At 35.9% G+C, this 20,149-nt stretch overlaps 2 protein-coding genes across 2 annotated transcripts; both read left to right on the plus strand.

The window, feature by feature from the left end:
• Window positions 1-1,475: 1,475 nt before the first annotated feature.
• On the plus strand, window positions 1,476-10,737 carry LOC145584738 (uncharacterized). The gene is made up of 14 exons (XM_081641537.1): window positions 1,476-1,711; window positions 2,922-3,058; window positions 3,160-3,302; window positions 4,717-4,862; window positions 5,044-5,123; window positions 5,220-5,477; window positions 6,598-6,708; window positions 7,458-7,580; window positions 7,701-7,822; window positions 7,894-7,963; window positions 8,050-8,142; window positions 8,752-8,879; window positions 9,751-9,892; window positions 10,420-10,737. Exons 1-14 carry the CDS (start codon window positions 1,606-1,608, stop codon window positions 10,552-10,554), a joined length of 1,794 nt encoding a protein of 597 aa, XP_081497663.1. The 5' UTR covers window positions 1,476-1,605; the 3' UTR covers window positions 10,555-10,737.
• A 5,313-nt stretch (window positions 10,738-16,050) lies between these two features.
• LOC145586124 (adenine nucleotide transporter BT1, chloroplastic/mitochondrial-like) lies at window positions 16,051-20,104 on the plus strand. Its single transcript, XM_081642872.1, has 3 exons — window positions 16,051-16,998; window positions 18,954-19,115; window positions 19,211-20,104. The coding sequence occupies exons 1-3, from the start codon at window positions 16,432-16,434 to the stop codon at window positions 19,679-19,681; spliced, it is 1,200 nt and encodes a 399-aa protein (XP_081498998.1). The 5' UTR covers window positions 16,051-16,431; the 3' UTR covers window positions 19,682-20,104.
• The last annotated feature ends 45 nt before the right edge of the window (window positions 20,105-20,149 follow it).

The following is a 20,149-nucleotide window of genomic DNA, read 5'->3' on the forward strand; positions in this document are numbered from 1 at the left end:
TGCTTGCGGCTAGCAAGCCACGCACTCCAAGTGCGGGCTGCTGCTAGCATGCCGCGTATTCCAAGTGCGGGTTGCTAGCAGCTTGCTGCCCTTGGATGTCGCGGCAGCTAGCAATGGTGCGCTAGCACGCACCAACCAACCTTGGCTCGGCTTGGTGCGCATGCTAGCCACCATGCTTGCGCATTATGCCCCTAGCACTCGGATGCTTGGGGCATTCCGATGCTAGGGGTATTTTGGGAAATATTGTCGATTTATTATTATTTGCGCGTCTCGTCATTTACTATTTTTGACTCGACTTCCGACGCTCTAAGCTCGAATTTCCGACGTCTAAATATTTAATACTCGGGCGACTCATTAATTTCTTCCGAATTAATTCGTCGAGTCGATTCGTTCATTGCTTGGGTGTGACCCGAAGGGTTCAGTCAAAATTAAGCTGTAATATTAATTATACATTAATATTACTGATCGGAAGCGGCCTCCACCTAGGCATTCCGATCACTTGACCTTACTGAATATATTAGCTTTCTAATAATTCTGAACCCACTATCAGAATAATACACTTGTTCGAAGGACACCATTCCTTTCAATTTTATGCATTAGTGATATTAATTATTGCGAGCGTGATCCTTGGCTCGGGTTTTTTCCGCAATGAGTAGGACTCACCAAACCCCAACAAATTTAACTATTAACTATTGTATTAATGCCGTTCAAAAAAAAAAAAAAAAAACTATTGTATTAATGTATTTTATATGGGTCACTTAAACAAAATAGATAGAGTATAATTAGAGGTGTCAAAAATAACTCTAAACAACTCGATCTGATTTAAAACTATCCCCGTCCAAACCTATATCTATATCTATATATATACTTCTATATCTATATACTATATACTTCTATATCTATACTTTGTATTTAAAAAACACAAACCATCATCCCTGCCACATGTAAATTTCATTTTTCCCCAATGTCACATGTTACCTTATTTAATCTTTTTTTAATCCCCTTTCTCATATTAAAAAAAAAAGCTTTAATTCAATACATTTATGAATGTTGTTTGGTTCACTTTCCCCCAACTTAATTTCTTCTACCATTACATTTAATTTTCAGCTTTTCTTCTCCTTTAAAAACTATTCATTTTCCAATATATATATACTACCTCCCTTACAGGTTATGTGCCACGATTAGACATTTTCCCTCTCTGTTTTATGTCAAATCGTTGCACATAACCTGTAACAGAGGTAGTATTAAAAAATAATTATTTATATTGTATATCTATAATGTATAAACAAAAGGCTAGTTTAAACTTATTAGGCATATCGATTTACTCGTATCATGACTCAAATTTAAACTATATCCAACTTAAATAAACCCGACCCAATTGCCAAATCGACATCGAATCGGGCAAATAATAAAGTTGGTATAAACCACCGTACACATTACACGTTCACCATGTTAAAAGAAGCCACATCCTCAATATCAAATGTCGCAGTTTTCCTACATTTTGGCTCTCCTCCTTCGTTGCTCTTCTTTCCTTATTAATGGAGTCACAAATTCTGATGAATTCTCAACAACCAATTACGAATTGAACAAAGGAGGAGAGAGAAAATGATCAGACGAATTTCACAATTTTCCAACATCTTCTCACATGCATCTGTTCGTCATCATCATCAATTTCGACATAAATTCATCAGATTCTACTCTAAGCGTCCAGGTAATTCAATTCAATTCAATTCTCCTATCTTTTCAATTTGCGTGTAATTGTAGAATGAGAATTGTTGATTTCTCGAGTTTCATTGTTATAAACCTAGTTTTCTTCGTCCTCATTGTAATGTGATCATAATTCTACCACATATGTTTGTAATAGTAATGTGTTATGTTACTTGTGACTCCTCATTTTTATCCGTGTTGGATTCTTGACACGACATGATTAGGTTATTAAATAGACAAGTCTGACACTTAGACACACGTATCATGTCGGATATGAGTTTCGGAGTCCAATTAACATTAACATAGTAATTGGTAACTGTTGATTAAGTTAGATTTGAGTTTTTTTTAGCTGGATTTTATATTCATCCGCAGTTCTTCATTGTCAATGAAACAGTTTTATTTAGAATTTTGACCGTTGGAAATTACATTGATCAATTGTTACACTAAAAAAGAGAATATCTTTATTAAGAGGAGGAGGGGTTATGAAATTCTTGCCTAAGTCATGCTTGGTTTAGTGAAATCTTTGGTTTCTTCCATTATGATCCAATCTATTTGGTGTCAAGTTTTACCAGTGATGTATTGGCCTAGTGGCAAAGACTGGGGGCTAATTGGTCACACGTTCGAATCTTTATACCCCATTTGTAATTTGTAGTGCCCTTTGTGGCTCATCTGGACCAAAATAAATGATGTCAAGTTCAGATTGTTTTGGTACTGCTGAATTGGAAGTCTTGTTTGAAGTGAAATAATTGCTATTGTACATGAGAAGATCAGAATTCTCGAATACGTACTGTTAGAATCTAAATGTTCTAATGGTAATGGACTCAACAAAATTACCACAGTTCCAAAGATTGACTAGGAAGAATATGGTATGTCTTTGGATATACCTTTTAATTTGTTGATCAAACCCTCTCTATTCTATTGGTGTTTTATTATCACTAAGATGTGCTCTAGGTGATAGAAGATGCTGAGATGGGTCATTGTTTAGACTGTTTTTCTAATTGCATATGTATTAACTTTGTCTATATCTTTCAGTCTTTTGTATGCATCTTTTGTCTGTAGGCTAGAAAGTGGGTGAAAAAGTGTAAGACTCCTGTTTGTATTGCCTGAATTATCTCTACGGATTGAATCAGTTATTGGTTGAGATGTTGGTGTGTGAGTTTATGATAATTTGATTTGTTTGGAATAATACACTAAGTAAAAGCTATCTCATGCAGGACCATTGGTACAATACCAGGAACTGGTTGACCAAGGGAAGTTACAGCATGATCCATATCAAGAAAGAGTCGCTTCAGAGTTGGAAAATCTTATGGGGAGGTTGGAGAAATATGAGAAGGATATGGAGGAATATCATGTATGCCAAGTGGCTGATATATTACATTTTTAGTAGTTTGTTGTGATAGTGAGGATAATGTATCTCTGAAATTTACAACTGTTTTGGACTTCTACTTGCAGCAAAAGTTAGCCAGCTGGGAGAAGAAAAGGGAGGAAGAGCATCGCCGGATTCTAATGGAGGAGGCACAGCGTAGACAAGAGGGTGGTATGTGGTCAGAAATAAAAAAGAAACGAAATACATTGGTTGACAGTTGGGCAACTCGGTGAGGCATGCTGTTTAATGTCATAGTTTTAATATTAGATGTGGTTGAGATGTCTTGAATAAGTGTACTCAATACCCCCCCCCCCTCCCTCTTTTTTTTTTTAAGGTGATTCCTTTTTTTTAACTAAACTTGGTTTTGTATACCTCTTGCTGCTTTTTCAAGGTTTATTTCTGTTTTAAAAAATTGAAATTATTCCTTTGCTTGGAGGGTGGGACTGTGGGAGGTGGAGGGCGGGTTGGGGAAGGGGTGGGGAGGTGGGGGTGGGGAGGAAGGTGGATGGAGATATCTTGCTTGTTTTGATCTTCAGAAATATGCATACATAAGCACTGGTCTGGATAATTAACTGCAAATCGTGTCCGTACATCTGATATCTCTAGATGTTCTTCAACTTTAGTTATTTGAAAGATGTCTAAAACACATATGAAATGCTTACCATATTCCATAACTTGCATCAATATGTGTAATTTAAAACTACTAAATTGTATATGTATGGATAAGTAGTTGTAGTCTCTATCATGACTTGTAAAAAAATAAAAGGCTCCAATATAAATAGTTTGGGGTAATTCAAAGACAAATTAATTTTCCATTCTGATGTGATCACATCTATGCAACCATTGAGACTCTTGGTGGTTCTTTGATGTTTATTATTCCAGTCATTATTAATTAAGAAGTCTTATGTGAAATACTTTTTTATTGTATGTCTTTGTGTTTATAATTTGTATAGGGGCAATGAGAGGGATCCTATTGTCATTCATTTGGTGGTATTTATGCTTACAATTAGTGAAGCAGTTTTTGACTTTTTTCAATTGCAATTCAATTGGCCTTCTCTTTTGATTTTTTCTGCTCTTTAAGATATTGAGGAAATGTGAAGTATTATGTTCAAGATATTGAGTACAAATCAATGAGCCTTCATGCACTTTCCCCAATAACTTCCTGTGCCACTCTTGGTTGGTGCTTTAAGTTTATTGGTGCTTCATTGGGGGAATTTTGGGTTCCCGTCTTTTTGATTCATCATTAGTTACTATTTAAAGACGATAAAACTTTAGATTATCATGAAGCTTGTGTCTACTGGCATTTTTCAGTTTTTGTTACATTTGTTGGGTCTGTGAGGCTGACAGAAAATTAATTTGAGGGAGAGGGGGCAGGGGTTCTTGTGGTTGATAGTGAGGTGGAAGATTTCTGGTCTAGCTTCCTTTTTTTCTCCTTTTGGTTGGGAGGGTGCAGGGTAGGGAGGAGAAAGATGGAGTTTGTTTGCTCTGTAGAGTGTGTGATGTAGGTTAGACTTTTGGTGCAAGTAAAGTTACATTTTGTCTGCTGTATATATGTTTTAAATGATTGCTTTTCTTATGTTCCTGAATCTTTTCTTATTACAATTATTATGTTTTCTTATTGTTTGAGATTTTTTTTGGTTCAGGAGAAATGTTCAGGATGTAGAACCAGGAGTGGGAAAGCGGGTTTCGTACCTGAATAGGGAGAAAAAGTTAGATTCTATAATTGGTCATCGTCCAGTTGCTCCTGTGGCCCCAAAAGGATTATATTTGTATGGAAATGTGGGAAGTGGTAAGCTGTGATTCACTGTCCTTGACATTTTTTTTTTTTTGTAAATGTTCAGTGGGTATGAATATGATAGAAGATTATTTAGGGCCCTGATTGAAATAAGATGAGGGATGGGTTCCCCCAAAGTTGCTTGTTGAGTTTTTAGAGAGGATATTTCTCAACTCTTTTCTGTCTATCTTTGTAGGAAAAACTATGCTGATGGACATGTTTTATAGTGCAACAGAAGGAGTTGTTAAGCATCGAAGAAGGTTTCACTTTCACGAGGTAAAAAACGGAGAAAGATTTTGAAAAAAGAAAAGATTTTGGGTATAGCGCGGCTGATGATTAAGCTGTTTGTTTTTCATGACCATTTACTGGCAGGCTATGCTAGAAATTAATGAACATATGCATAATATATGGAAGAATCAAGTGGAAGAAAAACCGATGCAGTCGAGTATATCTAGCTGGATTATGAATCTTCCCTTTGATACCAAAGTCAAAGAATGGTTGGCTGGGGAAGAACACTATAAGCAAGAAGTGCAAATGAACCACATTCTTCCTGCTGTGGCAGATAAATTTTTGGTTGGTCAACAAGTTGGTCAAAGAGGTGCTAGCATTCTTTGCTTTGATGAGATACAGGTTAGTTTATCTAGTGATGTTCAAAGGTGTTGTGCCTTATGAGACTATACTGTGTCTATATGGTGGGGAAACATAGATGTGGTTGCATGACTATAATTTTTTCTCATTGAGATGTGAGAATTTTAAAATGTATTTGCAATGTATAGAATTTTTTGACTAGTTAGGGATTGGAGAAGGAAATTTTGTCTATTTTCAGGGTTTGTTTGGTTGAATGTAGGAATTGCAAATTTCTTGGAAATTTGATTTCCCATGAAATTGAACTTCCTAGGAAATTCTAAAAAGTGATTGGTTAACCAAGGAAAGTGGAAATATAAAACAATCGTTCCTAGGATTCTTATGTGTATTCCTGTTTTCTCTCTTTTTATATCCACTTAGCCTTCTCTTAAAAGACTTCTTCAAATTCTAGTTATATAACCTCATTTTTTGGGTTCCCACTTTACAATGTTCTTATTTACTTGCTCACGATGTTTCACTCATCTTCTTCCACTTTCATTTTATCACTTTCTCTGTTTTCTTTTCTTTAACTTGTCTCTCTTTTTTTTTTTTAAATTCTATTTTCGTCGATGGTTCTTAATTACAATCATTTTTAGACTACGGCTTTGTTGTTCTTTTTGTTTGTGTTGTAGTATATAAACAAGTTGACACGAAGGTCAGTACAAGTTCAATAGTTAGTTCAAAATTTCGAAATATAGCTCTCAAGAATCAGCTTATATGACTTGATATTCCAATGTAGTCTTCTTGGGAATTCCTAAGGGTATCAATAAGGGTAATATGGATTATGGAAAAGTTCAAAGTTCAAGATTACCCATATTGTTATCAGAGATGCATTTAAACAGCAGTCTTGTATTTCTGATGGCTTGATGCACAATAGAGAAAGATCAAATTTTGGATGAATCATGCAAAGTACCCAATTATCATTTTGTAGTCCTTTTTTTTTTATTTTTTTTTTATTATTATGTTGTTTGTTGTCTGAAAAGTTTATAAATTGGGAATCTGCTTCACTTCTTTGGATTTTAGATACCCTCACATCTAGTAAATGTACTATTTATAAGACGTGTTCCTTGGTATTAAGGTTGGTTTTGCAACTCAGTTTGACTTGTATTTTTTGTTTTCTACACAGGCTGTTGATGTATTTGCTATTGTGACCTTATCTGGAATTGTTAGCAGATTGCTGAGCACTGGAACTGTGCTTGTAGCTACCAGTAATCGAGCTCCCAGAGACTTGAATCAGGTAGGCATTTTAGGCGTGTAATTGAAGGCATTTTCTTTTTGGGTGATTCTGGTCACTTCTGATGGAAGTGATGGCAACGTATTGTCTTTTTTTTTTTTTAATTTTTTTTTTAAAATTATAATATTTATTATGCTCAGAAATGATTGTTCTGCATTTTGCTCTGTCCTGTCTTTTCCTGATTCTTCATGTTTGGAAACTGAAAAAAAATGTTAGCCATGCAGTGAGTGAATGAACTAAGGTATATATAAATACAGTGAAACATTTTGGACTTCCTTTGTTCTGTTTTATGCACAGTACCTTCATTTGCAAATTGCAACACCCTGGCGAGCTTTGTTCTGTCAGCTTGGATTTTTATTTATATCAACTAAAACGGACTTGAAACTTTGAATCCTTAACAGTACAAAGAGATTTTATTTGTATATTTCTGATTGCTATCTTTTATGGTCAATGTATTAAAAAATCCCTCTGTGCCTTATTATTTTCACTTTCCTTTCTATGTTTATCCTCTCTTTTTTTGTTTTTTGTTTTTTTTTTTTTTTTTTTTTTTTGTGTTGTAAGTCTATATCGAGCTAATTTTTTTTTCCTTCTCTTCTTTCTTTCCATTGATGCTTTTGACACCTTATCTTAAAAGGATAACACACTCTTTCTATCCATGCCAAATGCATAATTTTTCTCCTATTTTTGTGATGATTTTGAGTTATGCGAGCTGTAAATCAACTATTTTAACCCTGAATACCTTTCATCTGCAGGATGGAATGCAGAAGGAGATCTTCCTAAAGCTGGTTGAGAAGTTGGAAGAACATTGCCAGAATGTTCTTATCGGCAGTGAGATAGATTATCGCCGACTTGTTGCTCAGGGATCCAAAAGCCAGGTGAGAGCTGGTTTGTACTTAACAAGAATTACTATGCAGGACTTTTTTTTTAACCTATCAACTCTACCTTGCATGCTTGGTTATGGTTTCCCTTCTTAATTCAGGTATCTCCATTCACAGGTCAACTACTTCTGTCCTTTAGATAGCAAGGCATTGCAGGAATTTGACAAATCATGGTATGAGGTCACTAATGAATATGGAGGAATTGTGACAACTGAGTCTATTCCAGTGATGTTTGGAAGGTATTATTTTATTTCTTCAAGTTTTTTATGATTTTATATAGCCTGTTTGATTAATTAGTTCATTTATGCAGGTCTTTAGATGTTCCTCAAAGCTGCAATGGGGTTGCACGTTTTTCATTTGAGTATCTTTGTGGAAGACCGGTAAATTAAATTTGCGCAGTGTCAATTCTCTTTGCTTTTGGAGTAGTTTATATTAAATACCAACATTTGTTTATTATTGCTGTTAGGTTGGGGCTGCAGACTATATTGCATTAGCTAAAAACTACCACACAGTCTTTATTTCTGACATACCGGCAATGAGCATGCGTATCAGGGACAAGGTATGAATTGCTCTGTCTTTTCATGTGCTTTGTAGTGGGTAAAAATTGATTAATTTCATGATTTTATCCAATAAATATTTAATGACTAAAAACCTCATCAGTTTAGATCAATTTGAATATCCCAAAACTTAACAAGGATATTCCCCAAGTAAATCTCTATCTTAGCTGTGGCGGCTTCACTTATGCTTAATCATGACATTAAATACCAGCTAATAGGTTATGTATTGGCCTATACATATCAGTTATGCATTTCAAATTATTACTTCCATACTTCTTTACAATTTTTTAAGATTATCGACTTAGCAAGTATCGTGCTGGACTATTGATATGGACGTAGACACTTGACAAACTATTTTGGACAAACATACAAATTTCTTGAAATTTAGTTTGACACCTGGAGAGATACAGATATCCAACACTAGTGGTCAAGCCTGAAATCCTGAGACATAGCTTAGTAATTGTGTTAATGTTCTACACTTGCTCAATGAAATTATTGTTATGTATACTGATTAGTTATGTCCAAATGTAATGCATTAACCTCTAGGAAACTGTTTCATGTTTGAGCAGTATATTTAATGCTTTGGATGTGTCAAATGTTATCGATTTCAGGCACGGAGATTTATTACTCTCATAGATGAACTATACAACCATCACTGTCGTCTATTTTGTTCTGCTGCTTGTTCCATTGATGACCTTTTCCAAGGAACCGAAGAAGGAACTCTTTTCGATTTGGAAAGGCAAGTGCTAGTTTCTTCATGCCTGTCTTTCCTTTGTGAATTGTCTTGCGCAAATATTAAGTTAAGGTGTTATATTTATTGATCTGTCATCTCTTGACTCAGATATTGTGTGCTAAATTTTAATAGTTAGAAATATCAGTGCAATTATATGGCAGTATGTTACTGGTTATAATATAGGGTGTTGAACTGTTGATACTACTGATGGGAATTACTGTTGCCCATACCATCCAATCTTCTAATAAATGTATTTCTAAGCTTACTTGTAATGCCGTTTTGTGTAGCTTTGCTTCACCCTTCCTTAAACATAAGCTGGCCACAACCGAGATCCATGCTATATAATCCTATGTGGCTTGGTATGCCCCATGCCTATCATTGTTTTTATATGAAATGTGGTTGGAAATTTACTTAGTTTTTTGGACAGAGAATATCGGCTGCATGCCTTTGTCTGAATATTTAGGCACCCATATAAAGTCAGTGCCTAAAGTCAAATGGTGTTTGAGTTTATAATTTTGATCTGAACATCACATGATGATTGACCGCTATGGAAATTAGACTGCAAAACTTCATAACAAACTTTTGACATTGGTGTAACTTTTGGCTTATCTTTATATGCTGTCTTCAGGTCATCTGAAAGCTAAGTTGTTAAGCTCATCAACAGATGCCTAGTCGAGTTGGACTACAAATATCATAAATTATATGAAGTGCATAACTAATTTTCATGTTTTATTGTTTAGTGCTGTACGTAACTTGGTTAATGTAAGTACTAAAGGGAAATTGAGAACATTTATGTCATGGAACTTGTGAAAAATTCTCTTGTAAAGCATTTTTAGAGTTGATGAACACTGACAGAATATGGTTTTTTTTTTTCCAGTTTTCAGTTTGAAACAGAGATGGAAGGTTCAAAGCTTCGCAGGGATGTCTTAACAGAAGGCAGTATGGGTTCTGGTGGTTCACCAAGTGGCATCATATCCATACTATCTGCACAAGAAGAAATGTTTGCCTTCCATCGAGCTGTAAGTGGTTTCTTTTTATGCAAATTGTACATAGAGAATCCTCTTTCATTTTGCAACTTTGTAAGGATAAAATATCTTCAGTAAATATATACTACCTCCGTTTCATATTATTTGCAAAAAAAAAAAAAAAAATGTCTCACAAATAATATCTTTTGTAGCAAATAATATGAAACGGAGGTAGTATATCAAGGCCAAGTCCTTCCTGACAAAACTAGCAAGGTACCCTTGCCCCCCCTCGCCCTCCTCCTTCCCCTTATGGGCACCTTTCTCAAAATTAGAGTTTGCCACTTGCACATTAAGGCTAATGTTGTTACTGTAGTATCTTGCTGTTTTAGTTGCATAAATTGTTCTTTCCAAACATGTCTGACTCAATATTTCTGCTTGAACAAATACTGCACGTTCTACTATCTCTGTCTCCCTGTTTTATTTGGAAGTTTTCTTATATTCCTGTCAATGGGAAATATAGAATTTGTTGCTGTTAATTAATGCTCGAAGTATCTGTGCTTAACCCGATGCTTTCCTTGTAGATTTCCCGCTTGATAGAAATGCAGACCCCTTTGTATCTGGATGGAGTTCGTGATTTGCATCCATACTTCCAGAGACAACCCATTCATCATGAGAACAATCATACAAGAACATTGCAATCTCAAACATCCATTTGACCTTTTTTACTTCAAAATTTTACCTGATCTTGTTTTTTCCTTGTATCTGTTTATTCTTTGACTTGGGTGTATACATCCTCCTAAAGTTTATCCATTGTTTTACTATATGCTATGAGCTAATGGTTTCTGTTGTAATAAAGTTATGGAGTATGAAAATGTACGTGAAACTACTACAATCTACAATTCTAGATCTATATGCACATGACGTTTGCATGAAATTGATATATTTTAATTGATGTTTGCATGAAACTGAGACATTTTAGATTGTAGTAAAAAAATTCAGGTAAAACGAGTAAGAAAATAATATAACCAAGGCTTAACAACACAAATGATGTGATACCCTAACTGTGGCCCTTGGGTACCTTTGGCCTCCCCTCCTTTAGGGAATAGATCATTACCCCACTAAAAACCCTCAAAAGAACCTTATGGGAACCCCATATTTGAGAGTAGGGTTGAAATAAAGATTTTTCAAAGTCATGGATTGAAAACCCATTGCTGAGCTCTTTCGGAGATTACTAAAGCAATTACGTACCTACCATTATTCTATTAATAGAATAGATCAAAAAGAGTAACGAAATAAAACACACTAGCCAAGACCAAACTTGCAAGGCCCATCTCCAAATTTATCTAAACCCAAAGACCAAACCACCAAAAGAGGGGGCTTAACACACCCCATAGTCTTCCAAACTTCATATAGAAACACAAGCTTAAACATAAATAAACCCATTGAAAACAACGATAACATCTTCTCCCATCCTAACATTTTTTTTTTTTTTTTTTTTTGACAAGAAGAACTACAAAAACAAAAGCAACAAAAAAGAAAACTAGAAAGACCAAAACAGAAATCTACGACGATGAGCTTCCGTAGCCAACCAATGAGCAGGAGAGACCCAATTCCGACGAACCTTCCTGATATAACAAGCTGAAAAAGATAAAAGGGCAGTACGAATATCCTGCAAAAGCCAAGCGCACGAGATATCATCCAAGCAAGTGCGGCAGAGAAAGGAAACAAGAGTAGTGTTTTCTGTGTATATAAGAAGACGGAGGTACCCCTGACGACTTGCAACCTGAAGAGCCATAAACACGCCTGAAGTTCCGCTTGAAGAGCAGACGAAGACCGACAAGCTCTTGAACCACTCCTTAAAACCTCCGAGGACTGAGTACCCCGGAAAATCTATCCTGTCCCCGCAGCGTTATCTTGAGAATCCCAAGCGCCGTCGAAAATTAAGCAGAAATCCAAAGAATCATTAGTGGAACCACACAAGCACCCAGAGACAGGAACCAAGGAAGAAAAACGAGGTTGACATGGAACAAAATGCCGGTCAGCAAATACCCCAGCCTTCTCGCAACGCGTCACCCAATCCTCTAAAATGTGGAAAATCAAAGCCGGAGAGTGAAGAGCCTGATTGAAAATGATTTGATTTCGAGCCAGCCAAATAGCCCAAAGAATGCAAACCAAAGAAGTGATACCTTTCCAATCCTTAGACCTTCTAAAACCCGAAATCAACTCCATAAACCAAACCTCAAATGGCGGAAAACCCAAACTACTACCAACCGAGCCTAAGGGTCGTGAAACCAAGAAGGTACTAACGAAAGCACAACCCCGAAAAAGATGAGACGGCGATCCTGGTTCCCTACGACAGAACACACATGTTGGATTAATAGGTAAACCACATCGATGGAGACAATCCGAAAGCGGCAAAGCATTGCTAATCATCTTCCAACAAAAAACCTTCAGCTTTGGAAGAAGTGGTAAACCCCAGAAAAACTTCCACCATGAATCAGAAGCCTTCCCAATGTTACCCGAAGCCGCTACTTGACGGGTTAACATAGCATAGGAAGACTTGGTTGAAAACTGGCCATCCCGAGTAAACTTCCAGTACATAAAGTCATCCATCGGCTTTAGAGGGCGTTCTGCTGAAAGAATCCGTAATGTCGTCTTGTTATCAAAGAACCGGTGAACCAGTAAAGGATCCCACGCGTAAGAACACGGATTAATGATAGAAGAAACATGAGTCGGGACATCCGACCCACCATAAGAATGTTTGAATTGTACTGGCCCCCCTAGAGCCCAATCATCTTCAATTATGCGAACCTGAGAGCCAGAGCCAACTTTCCATGCGATACCCTTGGCAATAGTTTCCATGCCAATCTGCAATCCACGACAACCCCAAGAGGATCTATGAATCCTACTTGAAGGTAAAGAGAAAAAAGATGGATACTTGGCCGATAAAACCTTCGAAACTAAGAGTTGGGGATGTTGACGAATGCACCAACACTGCCTAGCTAACATGGCCGAATTGAAACACTCCAAACTGCGAATACCTAGACCTCCTAGTCCCTTAGGGAGATGAAGTAGAGAAGCAGACCGTATAGCTAAACCCTTGGTTGCAGTCGAGGAACGCCACCAGAAGTGAGCTAGCATGTTATCTACATGGCGACAAATCGACGACGGAACCTTGAAAACTGACAAAATATGATTGAAGCGAGCTAGCATGTTTTCCCATCCTAACATTGTTACCTCATGAAATATGCTTTGAATTAATACATAGTATCCGTTACACTATTCCTCCTCAAAACCTAATGTAAACTTCATATATGATACACTAACGGCATAACCTTCATTTATACCATAAGTATTCCAATATGACTTTAACTACTAATATGAAAGAAAAAGTACACTACCTCCATTAACAGTGTAATTTAAAATTAACAGTGAATTGTGAAAAAAGTCAAACTTTGTCATTGTATCATTGTATGATGTATAACCTAATACAAAGTATGAAGTATATCTCGAACAATAGCACAAACAGAAGTGTCAAATTCGATTTGACACGAAATAAACCATCTGTTTTGAATTGTAACTGACCTGATTTAATCAGAAAAATCTAACCCGATGGGTAACCAACTTGAACTCTTCCTAAATTCGAAATTGACTCTATCTGAACTTAACTCGACAGTAATTGACCTAACCTAAACTCAACCCGAAACCAATTTGATCTGACTTGAACTCAAACCAAACCATTTAGACCTGATATGAACTCAACCCGACCCGAAATTGACCTACAAATGCTCGATTGGATCTGATGGTTGTTTGACCCAAACTGATATTAATCCGACTGGATTTTAATCCAATTTGATTTTAACCTGATATGATTCCAAATCAAATATACTACGTAATTTTAACTACAACCTATTATCGACCTTCCTTTTCTCTATTATTGAGTAAAACATAATTATTTCAATTCATGTAATTGTTTTTTTTTTCATTAATCGCTAAGAATTGTCTGGTGAGCCATGAACATAACAATAAGTAATTACTCCCTCCGTGTTTTAATAAGTGTTACACTTTCTTTTTTGGCAAAAAGTTAAAATTAAATATTATATCTCTCACATTTTATGGTCCCCTCTCAAACCCACTACAACTTTTTTATATTATATCTTTTACAATTTTTTAATACTCCAACTACTCCACTTACCTCTTATTCTATTTAAGTCAATTAAATTGCCTAAAACTATGTGTCGTGAAACTGTAACACTTATTAAAACACGGAAGGAGTAGTAATGCAGTAAAATAAAATATGCATATTTCTTTATTTAAATCAACTTGATGTTTTTATTACTATATACTCAAGTTCAATTTAATCAATATGTGACCATCATCTATCAATCTATTATGAGTTCATTACTTATCGTCTCACTAATGCAAGTATATTAGAAGTCATCGATAATTCAATTTTAATTAGCTTATAGATAAAAATAACACAAGTATTGGTCTAATGGAAAAACTAATGCTCTATAAATGTTAATGATACACGATATGAAAAAGGACACATGAATGAACTAATATAGATACAAAAAAATAAGGTAATAACTCAAAAATTACACTAGATTAAAATGATTGTATCTGAATATTGAATTTGGTCAACCTGACCCAAATTCAACCAAATTCGAAAAAAATCTAAATCGGAATTGACCCAAACTAAATCAACCAAAGCCTAAGTAGATTGAATTAGAGATGGCAATTGGGCGGTGTGGTTGCAGACCTACTCGCTACCCGGGGCGGGTAAAATTTTAATACCCATAGCCGCCTAAGCGGGTAGCTTAGAAACCTAGATCCACCACCCATGTGGATATCCACCACTTGCTTTTACCCGCTTTTTATCCGCCAACCTAACAACATTTGTTTATAAATTTTATATTAATATGTCATTTTGCCATATCTAAATTGTTGTAAATACATAATTTAATAGCATATTATACAAGGTAGTAATCAATTTGTGATAAAAAAAAATAATAGTAATAAGTTGGCGGGTAACTGGGCGGGTAGGCGGGTAGGTGAGTAACTAGACGGGTAGGCGGGTATGACATTAAATCCACCACCTACCTGCTACCCACGTTGGGTATGACTTTTGTACACATACCCGCCTACTTACCCGCCAAAGTTAGACCCATACCCACTCCAACTAGGGCGGGTGCGGTGCGAGACGCGCATTTTAATACCCACCTGTCATCTCTAAATTGAATTGAACTTTGCTTCAAAAAGAAAAAAGAATTGAATTGAACTGCAGCGAACCAAAATCATCCTAACCCAAAGTCATCCGACCCAAAAATTTACTCGATCAAACTCGTTTTGAACCTAATACAAATTTATTTGAGTAGAATATGAACCGATCTAAAGTTGACATAATTTAACTCCAACCCTGACTCGACAGATAATGACCCGACACGAAATTGACCTAATCCAACCCAAGGTGGGCTAAATTGTTAAAAGAGTAGCCTTGATCATAACATATCTAACACTCATCGTGGGTCAACCCAAATTTCATCCGATTATCCGAATTGACACCCCTAAACACAAATATAGAGTTAAGCAAGTTTGGTGAAGACTTTGGCCTTGTTTGGCAATTGGCTGCTGGCTGTTGGTTGTTGGCTGGATTGACTGGATATTTGTATTAGCTTTTTTGTTGGCTGTTTGACTTTTTATTAGTCTAAAAACATGTTTGGTAAAATTGGTTGTTGGATGTTATTAGTAACTTAGGTAGCCAAAAGTTACTCTAAGTAGCTTTTTCATTTTGGTTTAACAGTCAGCTGGCTGAAAAAGCCATCTACCTAACACAAATTTTGAATGTTTGACCAAATGAAAAAGCCAAAAGTCAATTAAAAAGCCAATAAAAAGCCATTTACCGAACAAGCCCTTTAACTAGTCTGAAATCCTAAAACACTCGTGAGTAGTTAAACAATACGGAAGTGTCGTACTTGTACCAACATAAGTCATCAATGTACACATGTAGAATCTCGACGATGAATGACGCTTGCACGAATTATCTCACTCACTGACTCACTCCATTTTCGTCTTCATTCTGACTCCTTTAATTGAATATATTTGTCAAAATATTGAGTAGATTAAGAATCTTATTTGATGTTACGCAATATAATTAAAGTAATAAACCTAAGTTTTCTATATAAATTGTATAAATATAAAATTGCACCACCAGACAACCTAAATCAAACTCCTCCCTCTTTCTCTCTCCTCTTTCTCTCTCTATGAGTGGGTAAGTGGGCGGGTGTAGATTTATGTTAGTTTTTATTCAATCAAAAATATCATAAATTAAAACTATTTTTGCATACCCTTTTGAAAATCATTGAAAATTTCCCCCTTTTTTTCCCTCTTTTTCCTGTGATTTTTGCATAAAGATACGATTTTGAAGCATACCCAATTGCCAGAAATCGATTGATTGGTTTGCAGAACCTCCATTGTTTGTTATTGCATGTGAATTTCATCTTCTGGGCAATTCAGAAACCCTAGCAAAATTAAATTTTTGAAATTGGGGAAATTTGAATTAAAAATATTATTTTTTTGATAAAATTATATTCATGGGTTGGGATAGATTGCAAATTTGTAATGGGAATGAAAAGGGGTTTTTGAGCAATTGCAATTTAGGGCTTCAATGGAATATCCCAGAAGAGAGTTCTCACCAACCCTTTAAAAGGGGGGTATTTGCAAGTGTAGGGCAGGTGGGATATGGTGGTGGGGTACCACCAAACCCCACAAATCCTAAGGACAATGAAGGGGGTTTTAAGGTACCATTGATGGATTTGTATGTAAAGTATGTATCATCTCCTGAAGGGTTCAAAATTGTTGGGATACCTGAGGTTGTTGAGGAAGGGGAGAAGGGTAGGAAGAAGAAAAATGGGTTAAAATTGAAGATTAAGGTTGCTAATCCTTCATTGAGGAGGTTGATTAGTGGGGCGATTGCCGGGGCGGTTTCGAGGACGGCTGTAGCACCATTGGAGACTATTAGGACTCATTTGATGGTTGGGAGTAGTGGACATTCTACTACTGAAGTGTTTCAGGAAATTATGAAGAGTGATGGATGGACTGGATTGTTTAGGGGGAATTTGATTAATGTTATTAGGGTGGCTCCTAGTAAGGCTATTGAGGTATAACAACATTAATTTTTCTCTATTAAATTGTTTTAATTTGTTTTGTGATTTCAACTGTGCTTGCTTTCATTGTTTTTTGGCCTATCTGAATTGATAATGTTGTTTGCCTTATACTCTTATTTGGTGCATGTGTATATTATCTATGTTTGATTCATTGTTTGATTAGCTACTATGAATTATATTCTATAAATGAATATGAGCAATAGAGTAGGTTGTACAACTATTAATGAGTGTTTAGCCTATGTTAGCTAGTTTAATTTTTTAAATATACTTAAATACTGCGAGTATTCTTCTATTGCCATCAGTATGATTCTTGTCTCGATGTATATTGAGCATGATTGGTATATAAACTATAAATTGTTTGTAAGTGCTAAAAATAGAACCAACTAACCGTTACCCTTACTCAATGGTAACTTAGTTGATACCTTCCTCAACCCCCAAGTTGAATTAGGGGTTTCCTGTCCTGAGTTGTATTAAACAACTAACAAAGTGACATTTAACGATACTCTTTCTTCTTATATGTTTCAATTCTATTACCTTTCCTAAATTCATACTAAACATGCACTTTGTACTAATTTATTACATACCTGTGAGGATTAGTTGGGGTAGTTGTCGTGTGAGAGTAAATTTTGCTGCTGCCTTATGTTGTTTGATCATTTTGCTGATATTTCATCAGACTGTAGAATTCACTAAAATATGTTCATTGACATCTACCCCCTTGTTATGATTATAGTTTAATTTATCAAGAATAAGTATTGTTGAATTAATGATAATTAATTGCTAATCAATGACAGATACTTTCTATAGTTGTGATTGATGATCGTGTTTGTTTTATTGCCTCCTTTAGGGAATTTTATGATGCTGCTTGAGCTTCTCGGCTTTCTCATAAATTATCTTGTTCTTTCTGATCAAATGATGATTAGATCCCAGGACGCTATATAGTTTTTGTGTGAACCTCCTTTTTAAAGTTGTTTGCTTGCTCTAAGCATTTGATATGGGGAGATAGGGGTGCTCTATACCTCTATTATGTTAACTAATATGTATATGTCCAAGTCACAACACAGAACTTCATTCTATCGTACTATGATGCACATTTGCACTTTATCTCTTTTTTTCGAAAGCTCTTCTAATGTGGGTGATTTCTTAATTTTTAGTTCGAGCTCATACGAAGCTTTTATTCTATAAGCCTGTATTGATCTTTCCACACTTAAGAGCTTGTCTATAACCACATGGATCAATATGATATTTGTATTGGTATGTGTAATGATATACTCCCTCTGTTTTTTTTAAATGCATCACTTGAGTTTTCACACTTGTCGAGACACAACTTTGACCATTAATATCTTTAATTAGATATTAGTAAAAATTATAACAAAATTATATTATGATAGTAGACATTGTAACAAATCCAACAATATATTACATGACAATGTTTATAAATTATATAGTAGTGAAAAAATTAAGTCAATTGTAACATATGAATAGTGCAAATTCTCAAGTGATGCATTTAAAAAAAAAACGGAGGGAGTAATAATTAATGCTGAAATAAGTTTGCTTACTATTAGCAGTACCTATCTTGTGCTATGACTTGTAAATTGGTCATTGAGATCTGGTGGTGATGTAGCTCTATAGTTCTGATTGGGTTTTGTTTGTCATTGTTGTTAGTGAGCCTAATACCAGATGAGCTTCTTTATGATACCGTTGCTTTTAGACTATTTAAAATTGAAACATCCCAAGGTTGTAATTGAGAATTTTTCTGATTGACAGTAGTTGATATTTATCCACTTTTTTTGTGCGATATGTGTGGTACTAGGGTTGATGGGTTTTTTGGCTTGTTTTGAACAGTGCTGGTTAAGAGTGTTGAGCTTATGCTACACGGATTTTCTCTTTCTTGCCAAATCAATTAAAATCTGTTTCATGAATATAAAGTTCATTCTTGTTTTTCTGTATAGCTCCTTACATATGACACGGTCAATAAGTACTTGTCAGCAAAGCAAGGAGAACAAGCTAAAGTCCCTATCCCACCTTCTCTCATTGCCGGGGCCTGTGCTGGGGTCTCCTCTACCATATTGACATACCCTCTTGAGTTGGTGAAGACCCGCTTAACCATACAGGTGCTTCCATTTTCTTACCACAATTGTTCTTCCAGATTATTATACACACACGACTGATAACATGATTTGTATCATCTTTTGAGCAAAAAATACAGAGGGGTGTCTACAATGGTATAATTGACGCTTTTGTGAAGATCATCCGTGAGGAAGGTGCCTCTGAGTTATACAGAGGCCTTGCCCCAAGCTTAATTGGAGTTATTCCGTACGCTGCAACCAACTATTGTGCTTATGACACGCTGCGGAAAGCATATCGCAGAGTCTTCAAGCAAGAGAAGATTGGCAATATAGAAACCTTACTGATTGGCTCTTTGGCAGGTGCCATTTCCAGTACGGCAACTTTCCCTCTTGAGGTGGCCAGGAAGCATATGCAAGCAGGGGCTGTAAGTGGAAAGGCATACAATAACGTGTTGCATGCGTTGGCTACTATCCTCGAACAGGAAGGGGTACAAGGTCTTTATAGAGGTCTTGGCCCTAGTTGTGTGAAATTGATGCCAGCTGCTGGGATTTCATTTATGTGCTATGAAGCATGCAAGAGGATACTGGTGGAAGACGAAGATGAGGCATAGGAGAGTTTACCAACGGAATTTATTGACACATGAAGCTTTGCGGCAAGTTACCTTCTGCAACTTTTGTCACAAGGCCTTTGTTTGGGGCAACTTAAATGGCCACTCGATTGGAGCTTATACTTTTTCTAGAGATATCACAGTTTCCCCCCCCCCCCCCCCCCCTTTTTTGTTATCTTTTTCTATTATGATTGAAGTGGAATAATATGCTGAAGGTTTAATCTTGTGGTTTAATTAGTGAAATTTTGAGTAGTTACATAACTGGCAATTTAGGTTCCTGCATTAAAACATGTGTAATTGTGACCTGCATCGCTCAAAATCCATTTTGCCACTATGTACATAAGTGTCATTGAAAGTTCCCCCTAATTGTATCCCAAACAATACCATGATAACTTATATTTTTGCTTGTTTTTGCTTTTTTGGCAAGTTCATGTATTAGGTCACATTGGGTTTTAAGGAGCAAGTCTTTGG

Source organism: Chenopodium album, chromosome 16, assembly GCF_948465745.1.
Source record: "Chenopodium album chromosome 16, dcCheAlbu1.1, whole genome shotgun sequence".
NCBI classification, from domain to species: Eukaryota; Viridiplantae; Streptophyta; class Magnoliopsida; order Caryophyllales; family Amaranthaceae; genus Chenopodium; species Chenopodium album.

What these genes read in the sequence shown, in the direction of transcription:
- LOC145584738 (XM_081641537.1), top strand. Translation starts at nt 1,606, where the DNA reads ATGATCAGACGAATTTCACAATTTTCCAACATCTTCTCACATGCATCT. An exon ending in GAAGGTTTCACTTTCACGAG is followed by an intron (nt 5,124 to 5,219) that starts GTAAAAAACGGA and finishes ATTTACTGGCAG; the next exon opens with GCTATGCTAGAAATTAATGA. An exon ending in TTTGCTTTGATGAGATACAG is followed by an intron (nt 5,478 to 6,597) that starts GTTAGTTTATCT and finishes TTTTCTACACAG; the next exon opens with GCTGTTGATGTATTTGCTAT.
- LOC145586124 (XM_081642872.1), top strand. Translation starts at nt 16,432, where the DNA reads ATGGGTTGGGATAGATTGCAAATTTGTAATGGGAATGAAAAGGGGTTT. An exon ending in CTCCTAGTAAGGCTATTGAG is followed by an intron (nt 16,999 to 18,953) that starts GTATAACAACAT and finishes TTTTCTGTATAG; the next exon opens with CTCCTTACATATGACACGGT. An exon ending in AGACCCGCTTAACCATACAG is followed by an intron (nt 19,116 to 19,210) that starts GTGCTTCCATTT and finishes CAAAAAATACAG; the next exon opens with AGGGGTGTCTACAATGGTAT.